This window comes from Podarcis tiliguerta (assembly GCF_965153285.1).
Source record: "Podarcis tiliguerta genome assembly, chromosome: 10".
Taxonomy (NCBI): Eukaryota; Metazoa; Chordata; class Lepidosauria; order Squamata; family Lacertidae; genus Podarcis; species Podarcis tiliguerta.
In genome coordinates, this window is record NC_139543.1 from 28970877 (window position 1) to 28989351 (window position 18475).

The 18475-nt window shown below is 44.3% G+C and overlaps 1 protein-coding gene across 2 annotated transcripts; it reads left to right on the forward strand.

Annotated features, from left to right (window-relative positions):
• The first annotated feature begins 3662 nt into the window (after positions 1-3662).
• RXYLT1 (ribitol xylosyltransferase 1) lies at positions 3663-18166 on the forward strand. Of its 2 annotated transcripts, none has more exons than XM_083399919.1 (6): positions 3663-3857; positions 8969-9130; positions 10454-10556; positions 11268-11582; positions 14256-14426; positions 15654-18166. In XM_083399919.1, exons 1-6 carry the CDS (start codon positions 3713-3715, stop codon positions 16072-16074), a joined length of 1317 nt encoding a protein of 438 aa, XP_083256045.1. In that variant the 5' UTR covers positions 3663-3712; the 3' UTR covers positions 16075-18166. The 2 variants fall into 2 exon arrangements, with proteins under 2 accessions (XP_083256045.1, XP_083256046.1); XM_083399920.1 differs by lacking the exon at positions 3663-3857 and adding an exon at positions 5591-6078.
• Positions 18167-18475: the final 309 nt, after the last annotated feature.

Genomic DNA, 18475 nt, shown 5'->3' on the forward strand with positions numbered 1-18475 from the left:
TTTAGTGCTTACTTGTTGTTCTCTAACTTATTTTTAAACCACTCCCAAGTGACAATATTTATTTCACCATTCCTCCCACCTGCTCATTTTAAAAGGAAAAATATTTTGTTCCATCTTAAATAAACATCTTTCACCCTCCAACAATCGGCAAGGGATTTGTGGAATTACATACACAGATACTTTGGAAAACTTTAAATATGTGGTGTTCTTTTCGTCTAAAAAGATTTCCAAAGAACTTTTATCAAAGGTATCATATCTTGAAATTCCATCAGTGAATACATTCTTCTCAGCATAATTGAAACCATGTATCAACACAGCACAATGACCAATTACTTTGGCCTTAAGAAACTTAAAACAGTAAACAGCAGATAAAGAGGCTATCCAACAGCAAAGGACAGCATGAATAAATTTGGAAGCCTTACCATGATTGTTTTTGCTGCAAAGTGGAAAAGAAAAGAAAAGAATCTGCAAAAGTAGATTTTCAACTAAAGGGCTTAATAAATTCAAGGCAACAACCATAAACCAACTGCAAAGTTCCAGACTAAGAATAATCTCTTATCTACTCTGTTCTAGATACTGACTTTATACTACTCCCAAAAGTTTATTCCAAAGAAATTAAGTCCCATAATTATAAAGAAACTGCTGTCAGTCATCTGTGTTTCAACCCTGGAGCCCCAGATGATCTTGAACCAAAAAGCCCATCATCCCTAGCCAGCGTAGCCAGGACAGTACTCAAGGATGATGGGAATTGTAGTCAAACATCTGGCTGAATAACATTTGAATAGAGGCTCAGCTTGGATTGCAGGTGGCATTTAGAAGGACCTGTCACTCACTGCTGGGGAACACAGATAATCACAAGTCTAAAAATCAAGGTGGGAGCAAACCACACTCTTTCCTTCTCTCCAACAGGACTAAATTGTTGATGACAAGCCTAAATGGTTATGCCTAGGCATACCTACACTAGACTAGTTTGGGGGAAATAATTGTAACAAAACATTGCAATGAGGACACAGTCAGTTTGGTTAGAGAATTGGAGGAGGATCTGAGAGACCAGGGTTCAAAATCCACACTCAACCATGAAGCTCTCTGGGTGACCTTGGCAAATTATAGTCTCTCAGTCAAACCTATCTCACTGGGTTGTTATAAGGATAAAAGAAAGGGGTAAGAACCATGTGCTCCACCCATTGGAGGAAAGGTGGGATATAAATGGAATAAACAAACAAAGCAGATAGAATAGTGCTGTCCAAGAATGAAGTTCCATTCCCATCTCTTGTTTTGAGCACTTCCCAAAGTCTGCCTTCTTTAAACTGTTGTTCTGCAGAGAGAAGTCTGTCAAATTTGAGTCTAACCCATAGGCCAGGATCTAGTCATGCAGGCAGGGTGACAACAAGGAAGAGAAGTGTGGATGCAAAAGTACCTCAGCTTCAGAAGGTCAAGAGGAAAACTGATGGCATGGATATGATTAATCAAGGGTGTCCAAAAATGAAAAGAGCTGTTTTATAGCAAGTTGCCCCATCGAGTCCAGTGCAGTGTTACAGCAAAGGTTTTCAAAATGTGATTCACAGGCTTTATTTAGGTCCCCTGCCAGAAAGCTGCGAAACAATCAAGAATATCTGTACAGTATTCAGACCTGCATTTGATTAACTTTTGGGAGGCCGGTCACATTTTGATTAGGGCCAGATCTTTAAGCTAACACACCTGGTGCCTGTGATTTTTATAATAGAGTACAGTGCTGTAGTCCAGTATTTTTTATCTTTGAAATTAAAAGGACTCTTCTCAGCAAGCTGGCTTAGGTCCTGATATTTCAATTGGGCCCTCACTTTGATTATGATGAAGGCACTGAAGGAGTGGGGGGGGGGGGAGAGAGATAGGACTGAGAGATATGTGCTTTGACTTGTACAACCTCCTCAAAGTAAGGGCTTACCCACATTTACCTTCCGCCTCTCTCTTTCCAGGCAAAGGTCTGCGCTTTAGCTGGATGCTTTAGCTGAGATTCCTGCATTGCAGGGGGTTGGACTAAATGACCCTTGGGTTACCTTCTAACTCTACAATTCTATGATTCTCTGTCTGAGTGCTGTTGGTTTTTTGCCTCAAGCTTTCCCCCTGAAAACCTGCTCTATAAAGCTGAGTCGGAGCAAACGTCAATTCAGGTTTTCTGCAAATTGACATTTGCTCTGATTAAGCTGCAAAGAGGTTTTCGCAGGGAAAGCTCCATAGCAAAAAAAGGGGGGATGGGGGGGCACTCGGACATAAAGCTTTTAATCACAGACCGTGCCTGGAAAAAGCAGGGAAAAGTGTGGATCTGCCCTAAGTTTATTAAGAGTGCTGCTGTGACCCTAGAGAATCTTCTGTAGTACATGGGGAAAGTTTTGAGAGCCACTGGTCTCCAAGTGTCCTTATTTTCCAGGGACAATCCCAGATTTACAGACGCTGTCCTGGTTTCTGATTTGATCCCGGAATGTCCTCTCTATTTTCATTGGAGAAATGTTGGAGGGTATGGAGCTATGCACCCCCGAAGGAGATAAATAGCCATACAACCTTTAGAAGACATCTGAAGGCAGCCCTGTACAGGGAAGTGGTTTTTAAAAATGTTTTATTATGTTTTTTTATATGTTGGAAGCTGCCAAGAGTGGCTGGGGCAAACCAGTCAGATGTGTGGGGTATAAATAATATTGTTGCTGCTGCTGCCATGCAAGTCATGGGTAGGCAACCTAAGTCCCAGGGGCTGGATGCGGCCCAATCACCTTCTCAATCCAGCCCGCGGACGGTCCAGGAATCAACGTGTTTTTACATGAGTAGAATGTGTGCTTTTATTTAAAATGCATCTCTGAGTTATTTGTGGGGCCTCCCTGGTGTTTTTACGTGACTAGGGCTGGGAGTAGAATGTGTGCTTTTATTTAAAATGCATCTCTGGGTTATTTGTGGGGCAGAGGAATTCGTTCATTCCCCCCCCCAAAAAAAATATATAGTTCGGCCCCCCACAAGGTCTGAGGGGCAGTGGAACAGCCCTCTGCTGAAAAACTTTGCTGACCCTGGAATAAGATGTCCCTATTTTCATTGGGGAGATGTTGGAGGGTGTGTACTGCATGTGCATACATTTAAAGCACACCCACCTCAGGGGGGAAAAGAAAATCCTGGGAACGATAGTTTCTTAAGGGTGCTGGGAATAGTAGTTCTGTGATGGCTAAACTGCAGGCTCCCAGGATTCTGGGTGAGTGTGCTTTGAATCATGGGTGTAGGCAGGATTTTTGTTGGAAACCTCAGATTTGTATTCATTTTGATTGATTTAGGGGCGGCTGCTGCCCAACCCCACCCCACCCCGGCTACACCCATACTTTGGATGTATGCCGCGTAATGCATTGCAGCCTGTGGCAATAAAGGTTCTTCTGGGTTTTTTGGGAAGAGATTTTCCCAGCCCTATCTGAGGACGCTGCGGACTGAAACCACGCACGGATGATGAGACCCTCGCCTTCTCCGGGAGGGTTGCGCAAACAGGCAGGCTCCCCTCCCTGGTCTCGTTGCTGTCGAGACTCCCCGGGAGAACCAGGCCCGAACCAAGCGCGCGTGACCCACGGAGCCCCCCTGGGACTGTCCGGGCGCGCCCGCCCGCCTCTCTCTCCGCCCGTCTCTTGGCGGGCAGGCGAGGGCAGCAAAGCCTCCCTCAGCGCGTCACTTCCCGGGCAAGATGGCGGCGCCCGCGGGGCCGTGAAAGATGCGGCTCACTCGGAAGCGGCTGTGCTCCGCGCTGCTGGCCGCTTACTTGCTCTTCTCCCTCTACGCGGCTTACAGCGTCTTCCTGAAGCCCCGCCGCCCGGCCGCCTCGCGAGCTGCCGCCCCCAGGGAGAAGCAGGGGCGAGGTAAAGGGGACTCCTTCCTTCCTTCCTTCCCAACGCCGCCGCCTCCTCTAATTCTGCCGCCCCACCACCTGCCCTGTTGCTCTCTGTGTGACAAGCATCCCCACAGTCATATATTACTGTATTATTAGTAGTATTTAGGTTTAGGTGTGTATAGGATTGCAGTCTTGGCTCCTTGAGAGGCCGACTCTCTGCACTCCCCGTTACAGCAGGATTTGCATTTACAGAGTTTATGGGGAAATGCAATGTTTGCAAGACAGGACAGGCACATACAAGTCCTATTCTGTTCCTATACGGTGCTTCAAGTGATGTATCCAGGGGACTGGCCAGAATTGGAGGCAGACTTCTAGGGGCCGAGGGCAGTTCCGGGGGCCCCCCAAAATATTTGAAGGGGCCGAACCTCAAAGTGGATGGGCATTGCCATTCTAATGGTGTGCATGCCCGTCTTGTGATCCATTATGTGGGGGCGGGTCTTACCCGTTTTCCCACCCCCAGCCCCCATTATTTTATTCAAGTTGGCCCCCCTGCTGGCCAGATTCTGAGAGTCCACAGTCTTGTACCATCAGGCGCTTCCCAAGAACTCCAAAGTGCTTTTAAGAAGAGAAAGGGATAGGTATATATTGTTGTAGATTCTTTTGGGATTGATTGTGTTAGAAAATGGTAACAAAGTATAGGGAACGAGATTCATGCAGAGGTTGGAATGGTGTCAGGTTAAGGTTGCCACCATTGTTTTTCATTAAGCAAATCTATTAAAAGCAGATGTCACAAACTGGTATTTAACTGTTGAAGCAGATGTTAATATCAGCTGATTAAAGGTAAAGGTAAAGGGACCCCTGACCATTAGGTCCAGTCGTGGCCGACTCTGGGGTTGCGGCGCTCATCTCACTTTATTGGCTGAGGGAGCCAGCGTTTGTCGGCAGACAGCTTCCGGGTCATGTGGCCAGCATGACCAAGCCGCTTCTGGCTAACCAGAGCAGCGCACGGAAGCGCCATTTACCTTCCCGCCAGTGTGGTACCTATTTATCTACTTGCACTTTGACGTGCTTTCGAACTGCTAGGTTGGCAGGAGCAGGGACCGAGCAACAGGAGCTCACCCCATCACGGGGATTCGAACCGCTGCCCTTCTGATCAGCAAGTCCTAGGCTCTGTGGTTTAACCCATAGCGCCACCCGCGTCCCTTATCAGGTGATTACTTCACAGTATAATAGACCAACTGGATGCTGTACGGATGTTTTGCAACACAACTCCCATCAACTCTGGCTAGCATGGCCAATGATGGGATGAGTTGTAGTCCAACAACATCTAAGAACATGCATAGAGCATGCTGCATCAGGCCAGTGGCCCATGTAGCTCAGCATCCTGTTCTCACAGTGGCCAACCAGATGCCTGCAGGAAACCCACAAGCAAGACCTGAGCACAAGAGCACTCTCCTCACCTGTGGTTTCAATCAGCTCCTCTGTCTGTGGAGCAGAGCAGAGCCATCATGGCAAGTAGCTGTAGCCTTGGCTAGTAGCCATCTGGAGGTTAGCAAAGGCTGGTGTAGACCAGGCATAGTCAAACGCGGCCCTCCAGATTTTTTGGGACTACAATTCCCATCATCTCTGACCACTGGTCCTGTTAGCTAGGGATGATGGGAGTTGTAGTCCCAAAACATCTGGAGGGCCGAGTTTGCCTGTGCCTGGTGTAGACTATGTATTAGGCCCTAGAACAAGAATTTTACTTTTTGGAGTAAAGTCAGCAGCTTCCAGCATAAGTATTCATTATATTCATTATATTTTCATTAAGGTGGTAGCATAGGAAGAAAGTGGTGTAGATTGTCTAACATATTTTGTGTTATTTGTTAGTATTACTTTGTATTGCTTGGAAACAGTTGGTACTGAATTGCAGGTTGAATAAACCAGGGGTTCCCAAAGTGTGGTCCATGGACCTCCAGTGATCTGTGAGCTTCAACTCTCTGGTGGCATCTCTGTGGAGCAGTGGAGCTATGTGTGAAGAATGCTTTGTGCGTAAGCACAGTGGCTGCTCTGTCTTTCTTTGAACCGAGAAGTCTGCCTGGAAGATGGATGGGATGGGCCAGAAATGATGAGAGGCAGAGAGGCTCTGACTTCCTCACAGGAATAAATTCAGGGCTGGCATCTAAACAAAGGAAGAACCCAAATGGGGAAAAGAGACAGATAAGGCACTGAAGAGGAATAGAGAGTTAATACACATGGAAATGGAAACAGTAAGAAATAAATTTGTTTAGCACAACAGACATATCCATCACACTGAAATAGTTATATTGATTTTAACTGGGGTTTTTTTATAACGTCTTTTATTACTTATTGTATTTTATCGCGTTGAAATTTGAATTCCAAAATACTTTAGCACCTAGTGCAGAAATTTCATTAAGTGGTCTGCCAAACCCTTTGCAATTTCCAAGTGGTCGAAGCAGGGCAGAGTTTGGAAATTATAAACTTTGTAATAAAAGTTGGGCCTTTTCCCCCTGAATCCTAGCCAATCACTTCAGTTTTCTCCAAGCTCCTATTATGTGTGGCAACCAAAATGAAGGACAGGACAAGACTGTGGAGAGGGTCCCTACAGTTTGTGAAACAACCAAGGTTTGCAGGAAAATTCTTCCAAACTCCTAAAAGCACTTTAGGTAGGATCAGTCTAAATGTGCACCTGAGCACAGATGTCATTTATTAGCAATTTTTTGCCTTCCTTTGCTTTGAAAGGAGAAGTGCAAAGAAACAATCCTTTCTTCACTCATCCAATATAGGCTCGCAGTTCCTACACAAGCTCATCTGCCCTCTGGTGTGCATAGGTACGAATAACACTGCTTAATGAAACAGCTGTCTAGTTTGAATGTCTGTATCTGAGTTCCTGCTTCAGCCAAGTCAGAGCCACAAGGCCTACTAATATTGAGCAAACACCTCAACTGTGTGTTTCTGACATGGATGAAACTTACAATTGTTCTTTCCTGCTTCGTAAGATCAGTGTGTGCATGGTGAAGGAAACTCTCACATGCATGTTGCCATAGTGCACTTTGGGATTTAGTTTCTCTAATAATGGACAGTTTGCCACCCTTTACATTCTTCCATTATCTTGTGTGTGTAAAGTGGAAGAAGGAAAGAGCTTCAGGTTTAAATTGTGTTGGCCTGTTGGATAGCCATTACCACTACCCCAGTAAAAGTGCTCATCATATTTTCTTGGGTGGTATTGCTTTTCCAGGGACACGGGTGGCGCTGTGAGTTAAACCACAGAGCCTAGGACTTGCTGATCAGAAGGTCGGCAGTTCGAATCCCCGCAACAGGGTGAGCTCCCGTTGCTCAGTCCCTGCTCCTGCCAACCTAGCAGTTCGAAAGCACATCAAAGTGCAAGTAGATAAATAGGTACTTCTCCGGTGGGAAGGTAAACGGTGGTTCTGTGCGCTGCTCTGGTTCGCCAGAAGCGGCTTAGTCATGCTGGCCACATGACTCGGAAGCTGTACGCCGGCTCCCTCGGGCAATAAAGCGAGATGAGCGCCGCAACCCCAGAGTCGGCCACGACTGGACCTAACGGTCAGGGGTCCCTTTACCTTTACCTATTGCTTTTCCATGGCTCAGTCTTTTAAGGAAGGCAGTTTGCATGCCCCGTAAGGTAGCCAGGCAGGCAGGCATGCAATGGGTGATTTATTACGTTCTCCATAATAACATAAGCAGCTACCTGAGAGAATCTCCCTTCTTCCAAAATTCAAGAGGGGTTAAGACTAATAGGTTAGCTGCTGTAACTTTACTGAGCTCTTGTGTATGCTGCTGTTACATATTGATTCTATGAAGTTAAATGACTGGAGCAAAAATGTAAACACATTTTCATAAAGAAGGTAGAAAAGCCAACAAGAGGCAGCCTTACCAGCTGAGCCAAGTGAAACTCCCTCCTGGAAGAACTCCTCACCACAATTAGGATAGAGGAAAGGGAAAACAAATGGGCAAGACTGGTGGGGATGGGGGGTTGGAGAGGAGTGGGACAGTACACACCTGAGGTTCACACCTGTGTCCCATCAAGAGTTCAAGGCACACAGAGCCCCTACAGGACCCTGGAGAGCTCCCAGAGTTTTAACATGATAGCTTTGTGAACTGTTTTCCTGACAAGTACCTGCATGCCAGCCTGTTAAATGGCTCTTACCTTATTCTGCCATTTTTTGCTCCTGTGGAACTGAGGAGACAAGGGCACCATGCATGAGTCATCTGAACCAAAGGAGGTGGCAATACCATGCCCCGTAGTTGGGTGGGTCCTGAAGATGGTCCGGACAGTTGTGTCTCTGTGAGTCATGAGAGGCAACACTGAAAGAAGCACATAACTGACTCCTTGGTAGCTACCTTATGCCAGGTTAGACCATTGGTCTATCTAGCCCAACATTATATGCATTGAGCAGCAGAGGATCTCCAGTGTTTCAGACAGAAATCTTTTGCAGCCAGGGTTAGAAGCTGGGAACATGTATTGTTCTGGTTTCACAAAGGAGTCCACAGAATAATTTCAGCACCATGGAAAGCTCCTAGTAAGCCACTTGTTCTAAACAAGGGTTGGAAGTGAACTGAGGCCTTTTGAGTCTCTGCCTCCAATCCACATTTCCCAGGCTCTTCCCCTTTGGGAGAAATAGTCTCTTAAAGGGTCAACCCTGTGGCATGGGAATGGATATTTCTACTGTATTCTACTGACCTGTTGAACTGGACAGGTACTATTGGGACCCTTGATTCAAGTGAAGGTATCTCCAAGGATCCTGGCTCCAATCTATGGGCTCTGATGCTGTGGCATTTGGTTCATTGGCTCCTTCCCGCCAATCTTGGATTCAGTGGTACCCTGATTACCAGCATTAGGATCACCGTCAGGAACAAAATTTGGCTTTTTAACCAGTGATGTTGTAACCTTCTGCTTGGTCTCCTGATCATTGCTGGACTTTGGGGTCATGACAGACTATTTGCATAGAAAGCATATGCTGAGTTATGTTTCCGTGATGTTTTTTATTATATAAAAAAGTATTTATGCACTTCAGGTGTCACCGTTTTAGTATTATGTACAGCATGGGCCTGTAACAACACATTCAACAAAGTTCTGATGTTATGGTTCACGTTGTTTACATTTTTTATACTTAGAACATGCTGTTTTGGGAACTGAAGAATGGAATCCTTGGGAAGTTGATGAGAAAAACGATTTGCAGCGGAAGTCTGCAAATAGTCTTCAACTGTTAAAAAAGATGCAAGTGCAACAGGAACAAACAGACCTCAGGGTACAAATTTGGGGGAAAGCTGCTATTGGTAAGCGCTTGTCATTAGCAATGTGATTGCTGTTTCTAAATAATATTGCTTCACTCCTTCGGTTCGATCCTTAACATTTCATTACTGAACTATTGCATTCAGTGGATTTCCTTGTAACTGAGTTTAGGATTACAGTGGTACCTCAGGTTAAGTACTTAATTCGTTCCGGAGGTCCGTACATAACCTGAAACTGTTCTTAGCCTGAAGCACCACTTTAGCTAATGGGGCCTCCTGTTGCCTCCGTGCCATCGGAGCACGATTTCTGTTCTCATCCTGAAGCAAAGTTCTTAACCTGAAGCAATATTACTGGGTTAGCGGAGTCTGTAACCTGAAGTGTATGTAACCTGAAGCGTATGTAACCTGAGGTACCACTGTAGGCAGGATTCCAAGCCCACTTTGCTGATAGCAAGCCTTGTTAACTTCCGTTGGATTAACTTCCTAGTAGATATTATTAGGATCATATCTTGTAAAATGGAGCATAACATTTGCTGCCCAGTGACTAAAAAATTAATTTGACTACAGATGTTAAAAGTTTCTGAATGTACAGGGACAGATGGGGCTCATCAACCTGAGAAAGTAGCCTATAGGAGAAGGAAAACCCTGATGCTAAAACTCCACTGCCTTGCGGCTATACTCATTCATGAGAAAGGCTTCGGGAATAAACCCCAAGGAAAAGTCCATTCCTGCTACCTTGCTGAGACTCCTTCTTCAGCTCTGGCTCCTGCCTTGTGGAAAGCACAAACCTCCTTAAATCTCTCCCCCCTTCTGCTGGATTAGCCTTTGGTCCCATTTCTTCTTCCACCCATTCCTTGGAGCCCTTCCAGTCCCTGACACCTTTCCTAGTTTTCTGTATTCCTCTCATTGATTCCACACCTTGATGGTGTAAAGCCCTTTGCAGTGGTAAATGGACGGACACTCTCTATGATGCTTCTAAGGTCTCTGAGGGTGTCTTTTTTCAATACTGAACGGGGTGGAATGTTAGCCTGAGAGTGGGATCTGTCAAAGGCAGCTCTGCTCTCAGGTTTTCCTCCTGGTGGGCCAGGGCTTATCTCCATGCCAAATATCCCAAAGCCTTATATCACCTCGCAGATATAAGTGCACCTTGCATGCATCAGCACTCCTGTAGGTTTCTTGTTTTCTCGTCTGCTTAGATCCCCTCCCTTCATTGCTCTTACTTATTGCAGACCTTTATTTACCTTGCCAAGTTGTGTTGCTTTATTGGAGTTGGCCTGCTTTGCTTCTTTTTATCTTCATTTCTCGTTAAGGTATCTAGGAGTTCAGATGCGTCCCATATTGTTCAAACTATAAATCATGTTTTCATAGGCCTTTACCTGTGGCAGCATATCTTTGAAGGTCTTCTTGAGCCTGCTGATGTCTCAGCCCAGTGGAGAGAAGGAAGCGTCACAGCAGGGAAATCATTCTTCAGGTACCGATTGTATGATACCTCTTTTAAGTTTAGTTGTGGCAGTATTTCTTAGCCCAGTGAACATGCTTAACGTAATTTTGTGCATTAGTTAGTGAAATTGTTCAAACAGAATGTTTATTCAACAAGGAATAATGTGATACTTGCCTGCACATTGGTTGGTACATCTCACTGTGTGTGTGTGTGTAAATATATACCGTATTTTTTGCTCTATAAGACTCACTTTTCCCCTCCTAAAAAGTAAGGGGAAATGTGTGTGCGTCTTATGGAGCCAATGCAGGCTGCACAGCCATCCCAGAAGCCAGAACAGCAAGAGGGATTGCTGCTTTCACTGCGCAGCGATCCCTCTTGCTGTTCTGGCTTCTGAGATTCAGAATGTTTTTTTTCTTGTTTTCCTCCTCCAAAAACTAGGTGCATCTTGTGGTCTGGTGTGTCTTATAGAGCAAAAAATACGGTACATACTGCTGGTACAACAAGCCTTGGGGTCAGGCCATGAAGAGTTGGCAGCAAAGACAGTGCAGGACAAAGCCTTATGGTGGTCTTAATTTCTTGGGAGAAATTGCACAGTTCCTCTTTATTCCATTACAAAAACGATAGAGCAAAATCCTTTGAGCATCAGTGATAACTATTATTTAAAATGTCAATCTGGTGTGTTATATTGCATTATTTGTAATACCTGTAAACCTTGCAATGCCTGTCCTTTGTCATTCACAGCTTCATTACAGGTCCAGCTGTAGTCCCCGGCTACTTCTCAGTAGAAGCTGACAATGTGGTTCTAGTGCTGAATGGCCGAGAGGAAGGAAAGATCTCCTACGCCACTCAGTGGCTGCATTATGCACAAACATTAGTACAAACTCACAAGCTGCAGCATGTTGCTGTTGTGTTGCTTGGAAGTGAACAGTGCAAAAATGAATGGATTTCCCCTTACTTAAAAAGATATGGAGGGTTTGTGGACCTGCTCTTCGTAATATACGACAGCCCCTTAGTGAACGAAGAAGATATTTTCCACTGGCCTTTGGGAGTTGCTACGTAAGTCCTGAATACAGTCAGGAAAATATTTTTAATTTTGCATATGCCTAAAAATTTTGTCCTATGTATTAATGTGTATAACAGTCAATTAAGATGGGATGTACATTGAATACATAATGCTTTGTAGAATAGCTGTATTAAGCAAAAAAATAGCATTTTTCTATTGTTGATAGTGCTAGTTTTCACTTTTGGATCAGTATTATTGTGTTTAAGAATCAGAAATGATTTGTTGATTAAACTACAGATTTAAGTGGGTGGGAATTCAATTGTGAACACAGTTCATTGGAAGAAAACTCCACTGGGCACATCAGCCCTTCCTTCTGAGTCAACTTGTAAATAATAATAATAATACTGTAATAATTTATTACTTTACCCTGCCCATCTGGCCGGGTCTCCCCAGCCACTCTGGGCGGCTCCCAACAGAATATTAAAAACACGATAAAATATCAGTCCTTAAAAACTTCCCTGAACAGGGCTGCCTTCAGATGTCTTCTAAAAATCAGAATTGTTTATTTCCTTGACATCTGGTGGGAGGGCGTTCCACAGGGCAGGCACCACTACTGAGAAGACCCTCTGCCTGGTTCCCTGTAACCTCACTTCCCGCAGGGAGGGAACCGCCAGAAGGCCCTCGGAGCTGGACCTGCTGAATGATGGGGGTGGAGATGCTCCTTCAGGTATACTGGGCTGATTGTTGTGATGTCGTCACAGGTTGCATTCTTTCAGCTAATATATACCAGCATTTACATTGAGATTCTTTTTTTAAAAAGTTAGGATTGTGTAATGGTTCTAGGGGTTGCTCGTGCGTAAGTTGCCGTTACTCCTGGCTAGGTTGCCTGGTTGAACCCTTTCTGTCTAGACAGCCTCAAGTTCTGTGGCTGCCTCAGTCGCTGGCAGAATCCGTCAGTGGGCGTTTCTTAAACCTCTTCCAGCATAGAAGCTGTTTGACGCCCAATCTCCTCCACCTTTGCCTGCGCAGAAGTTTTCTGCGCAAAGTGGGTGTGGGCAACGGAGTACTCGTGCCCTTTCCGCTGGTCTCCTGCGAAGAGTCCTGGAGCCACCTCTCCGATTCCCCCATCTGCCCCCCTTCTCCACTGGTGTTACGCTGATTTCCTTCCCCAGCGGATGGGCTACCTCTCTCCCTACTGGGACCCTCTCCACCATCGTCCTGGAGCCTCCTCTCCGCCTCCCGCTCCGATGGCAGTTCCCTGACAGATTGTATTTAAATTAAAGAGATCTGATTTTATATTTTTATACAGGTTACAGACTCCACTAACCCAGAACTATTACCTCGGGTTAAGAACTTTGCTTCAGGATGAGAACAGAAATCGCGCAGCAGCGGCAGGCCCCATTAGCTAAAGTGGTGCTTCAGGTTAAGAACAGTTTCAGGTTAAGAACGGACCTCCGGAACTAATTAAGTTCTTAACCCGAGGTACCACTGACTATAGCATGTGCCACTGTCCTGTTGCTCCGTTAATGTTAGCAGATTTCGGGCAAGAAGAAGGGCTCCTCCCATCACCAGTATATCCTATGAGAGATGCTTATAAAAGAGTTTCACCATGGGGTCTTCCCTTGCAGCCTAAATCTTAGAATGAAGTGGAATAACTTGTCAAATGGATAATAATAATAATAAGTTCTTGGATTGTGAATGCATTGCTGGTACATTTCTTCAGAAGCTCAGTAGATTGTGCCTTGTTAAAAATTAGCTAAAGCAGGAATAGTGAACCTATGGCCTACAGATGCTCCCCACAGCCACAACCAGCATGGTCAGTGGCCATAGACAGCAGTGGCGTAGCGTGGGGGGTGCATGGGGGGCCAGCCACACCGGGCGCAACATCTGGGGGTTAGGGTTAGGGGGCGCAAAGCCACGGGTTAGGGGGCGCAAATTACTTGCCTTGCCCCGGGTGCTGACAACCCACGCTACGCCACTGATAGACAGTCATCCAGTAACATCTGGGGGATCACAGGCTGTCCTTCCTTGGATCAAAGATTGATAAAAATATCATAGAGACAAAAAAAGCAAGGAGAGTTCTTGCGTGCAAAGGTTGTACTTGGGGAGTTGTACTCCGCTGTTGTAAATGTGGTCGTGAATGCTGTACTAAGATGGAAAGAGGGGAAAGGAAATGCCTTTCACTTTTGTGAATGGCTTACATGGAAATGAAAGAATGAAGCCAAATGAAAGAGCCTTTGAACTGACACACCATTTATTAGGGGGGAAAGGGAAGAACGGCGCTTTACATTCTGCATCTTCTCAACAGGCTCACGTAACCAAATAAACAATTAGGAGTGTCAATTTTAAAGAAGCCAGTCACTTCTGCTGGCAAGAAAGTAGATGCAGATCAGGAATAGAAAGTTTTGAATAAAATGAAGGGGCAGACTAGCATGGAAAAGGCTGTGAGCAGAGTTGGAGACAGACTGCTAAGTTTGACTGCTAAACAGATTCCTATGCATGTCTACTAAGACATAAGTCCCTCTGAATGTAATGAGACTTCCTCCAAGGAAAGCATGCGTAAGATTACAGTCTGAAGTAGGCATAATGAAATGTGATTTACAGTCCCGTAAGTACGCTGTGGATTGCAACCTTCATAAACAAATAGTTCCAAATCCTTGCATTCGTGGTTTTAACCCCCCTGACAACTGCTTAATACACAGAGACATGTTTTATTTTCATTACAGCTACAGATACTTTCCTGTAGTTGAACCGAGTTGGTCAATGCTCCACACACCAAGACCGTACCAGTGTAATTTCTTAGGAACCATTTATAAGAATTCAACAAGAGAGATCCTAGTGGACGTCCTGAAACAAAATGGACTCGATAAGCTTTGCTGGATTTCAGCCAGAGAAGAGTAAGAACTATAGTCTGTAACAGCAAAAATATTAACAGTTAAAAATACCAATGTTTTATGTTGACTGCTTCAGAATTTTGATACCAATTTGCAATAATTGCCCGCATGGTGTGTGTGTGTGCGTGTGTATGTTTTGAAATTCCAAAATTGTTGGATGATGATACGGGTTAGGGTTCAAATACCATACCAGCACTTTATAAAACTGCTATATGCATCGTGATGTTCAGGTAGAGTTCCAAGATGATGATGGTGATGATGATGATAATGATTATCCGCTCATCTGGAAACAGAACACTAAAAACAGAATAAAACTTCAAACATTAAAAACTTCCCTAAACAGGGCTGCTTTCAGCTGTCTTCTAAAAGTCAGATAGTTGTTTATTTCCTTGACATCTGGTGGGAGGCCATTCCACAGGGCGGGCGCCACCACCGAGAAGGCCCTGTGCCTGGTTCCCTGTAACCTTACTTCTCGCAGGGAGGGAACCGCCAGAAGGCCCTCGGAGCTGGACCTCATTGTCCGGGCTGAACAGTGAGGGTGGAAACGCTGCTTCAAGTATACTGGGCTGAGGCCGTTTAGGGCAGGCATAGGCAAACTCAGCCTTCCAGATGTTTTGGGACTACAACTCCCATCATCCCTGACCACTTCCTATTTTTGAGCTGTGCGTATGAACACATAGAATTTGAATGGAAATTCTTTAGAAATAGTTTGAGATGTGCAGCACTCAAGGTCAAAGCACTGTTGTTCATTCTCTTGACTATTCCAGTTTGTTATTTTATAAATCATTTAAAATATGCACTCTTTCTTTCTGACCAACCTCACAAATAAGTGAAAATCAGCATAATGACCTGGATCTGTTCCATCTGTGTGTGTCCCCCAAAAGCCCCCTTTGCCCCCCAATAGTCACCTGAACAATGTGGGATGAGAATCAGGAGGCCGCTGAGATGGTGGAGAGGACAGGAAACATTCCTTTTGTGAACTTCCTTATGTTAACTTATCTTAGGATCCAAGCCATTAAGCTCTTTAAAACAAGGCAGTAATGATTGATGAAGGCACTGGGGAAACAGTGATGTAAACTATCCACTCCCCAGTTCTTAGATATTACAGTTGTAGCTGTGGCTGCTACACCGAACGGCTGCACTGAAAATGTGGTGTGAATCTTTTGTTTTCCGCAAAATGTGTTGTTGACGAAGTATGCACTTTCAGCGTCCTTTTGTCTTTTTTTCTAGGTGGTGGCCTCAGGAAACAAACGAGAGCCTTCGAAACTACCACGACGCATTGCTACAGAGTGATCTCACGTTATGCCCAGTGGGAGTAAATACAGAATGCTACAGGGTTTATGAGGCATGCTCATTTGGCTCCGTTCCTGTTGTAGAAGATGTAATGACACCAGGCAATTGCGGAAATTCATCTGTGTCCCACAGTGCCCCACTGCAATTACTAAAGACCACGGGAGCTCCCTTTATCTTTATTAAAAACTGGAGAGAACTTCCTGCTGTTTTAGAAAAAGAGCAAAATATGACTTTGCAACAAAAGATTCAGAGGAGGAAAGAGCTTATGGAATGGTATCGGCAATTCAAAGCACAAATGAGACAAAAATTTATTAGCGCACTGGAAAATTCCTTTTTAGCTAAGGACGGAGGAGGTTAATTGTTACTCTGAATAGACTATAGTGTAATGCGGATCGTTGGAAGCCAGAGCTGCTTCCCACATTGGTTTCCCCCCCACGAAATAAAAATGTAAACATAAATGCATGGCCACAATATAAGGATCCTGCATGAATACCAGCTGTCAGTGTTGACGAAATGGATTCGCATGCCACCTTGCAGTCCCACCCACTATGGGACTCTCTGAGCAGATTTGGTGGGAGACTGCAGGGAGAAAAAGAGGAAAGGACATCGTTTTGCATGAGCAGAAATCTGCTTGTATAGTGTTAGATGTTGCCCAATGGCCTGAAAATTAATTAAGAACTCAGTTTACAAAAAAGAAAAGCAAAGAAAGTCTTGTCACTGAAGAATCTGCCTCAAATCACGTCAATAAGTTTATTTTTTTATTTTCAATATTTAGTTACCACCCAATAACTAAAGTTCCTTGAGCAGTTTGTCAGTAAAAATTAAAACCATAGAACATATATTGAAATGTATGTTAAATCTCAGCAACGACAAAATCAGCCGCAAAGTAACACCAGCAACAAAGATCATCAGTGCAACAGGATGGACAAGCTTAGAAAAACGATGGAGGTATTTCATTGTTTTCCTGACTTTCTGAAAATAGGATTAAAAACACAGTGGGGTTTTAATTAGCTTGTTTGAGTGTGGAATAAAACAGGTTCAGTGAGCAGAATAAAATTATCCAAACTAATCTTTTTCCAGCAAAGAGAATTAATAAAACTCTGTAAGCTGCTGGTGGGCAGGAAGTTTCAGTCTATTTCTTCCACAGCAGATGAGCTCTTGTCCCCCCACAAACAAGACACTTTACCACTGCTATCTGAAGGTGGGGTTCGTAACAGGAATTCACCACTTTTGACATAGAGACAGGTGTGTGGTGACTTTCAGATGGGAGTACCGTATTGCAATCTGTGTAGAGCTGCATTTGAATATAGTTCAGGAGTTTCTGCTAGTGTGAAATGTTTCCGCTTGGCTGTTGACATGTACAAGTAGGCACCATCCTGTAATAGCTCTTTTGAGACTCCTGCATTGGCTACCAATCTGTTTCCCTGGAGAACTCAGGTCCTGATTGCCTCTTTTCTAGTATGAAAAATACAGCAATCTCCCGCTGCCCCCCATCAGCATTAAAAAATGACTTGCTTCTGCTTTTTTGTGAAGGTCATATTGACCTCCGCACACTAAACTGGCCTTCCCTGTTTGTAACCTCGTAGTTTGGAATTTGATCTACCGTGGGCGAGCCGTGTTGACTTCTTCCCTGTTATATTTCAGGAGGCAAGTAAAGACTTCTTTCTTGCTGTTGATTTGAGGGTCTTTGTTCTGCTGACTAGCTGTTTTATTCTTGTATTTCAGTTTTCCTTACAACTTGTTTTATGGTTGTGTGTTAAAAGACTTTCTGTGTTCATAAAGTGGTTACTTAAACACAATATCAAAATCAAGGTCATAGCGGAGCCCTCCTCTATTAGCAAGGCCCAATTCATGCAAACTACTACTACTAATAATTTTATTATTTGTACCCCGCTCATCTGACTGGGTTGCCATCCACTCTGAGTGGTAATTTTGCAGTAATAGCTACGGGGGGTGGGGACAACCACCACAACTACATAATGACTGTGGAGTCCAGAATCCATTTGTATGAAGTGTATTCCAGTGAGGGTCTGTTATTTTTTAACCTTGAGAATGAATACTCATAGGATGGTTAAAAATCATTGCCAATGCATGGGGGAATCACTTCAGCCAAACAGCTTGCTTCAAGGAGCAGCTTCTGTGTGATTGCATCTTTGGTTGCCATGTCACCAATCACATATATATGAATGGGACTAATGTCTTGCAGGTCAGGGTGGAAGGGCACTCATATATGTGTAGGCAGGTGTTTGCACACTCCACATTACTAAGTGTTCTACGGAGTACATGCAGTTTAAAATCCATCTGTTTTTAAAAAGATGAACTTAAAGTATTAAAAAGAAAAGTTGTGTTGCAATTGTATACACACTTTCCCCTACAAGTAAGTTGAATATAGTCCAGTTTATTTCTTTTTTTAAAAAAATATTGATTAAAGATTTTCCTCGTTTACAAAAGCACATGCATTGTCTCTCTCTTCAGGCTGTGTTTTCTACACATCAGTTACATTTGTTGTGAAACATTGGTGTTATATGTAGTGCAGGGTTGGGAAGAAAAGAGGGGGAGAGAAGGGAGAGGGTGTGGGGTGGGAAAGCATATGTTCTTTTACATAAGGCTTTGTGTGGTTTCAGGTTTTTGAGGACCGTATCTATTTCCTCCAGGGTGATAGGACTGTCCATTAATTCTTGCTCTTCAGCGGTTAAGGTTAGCATGTCAGTCCTGCTAGAAATTTTCTGATTCCTTCTCAGATGACTTGTGGGAGGTGT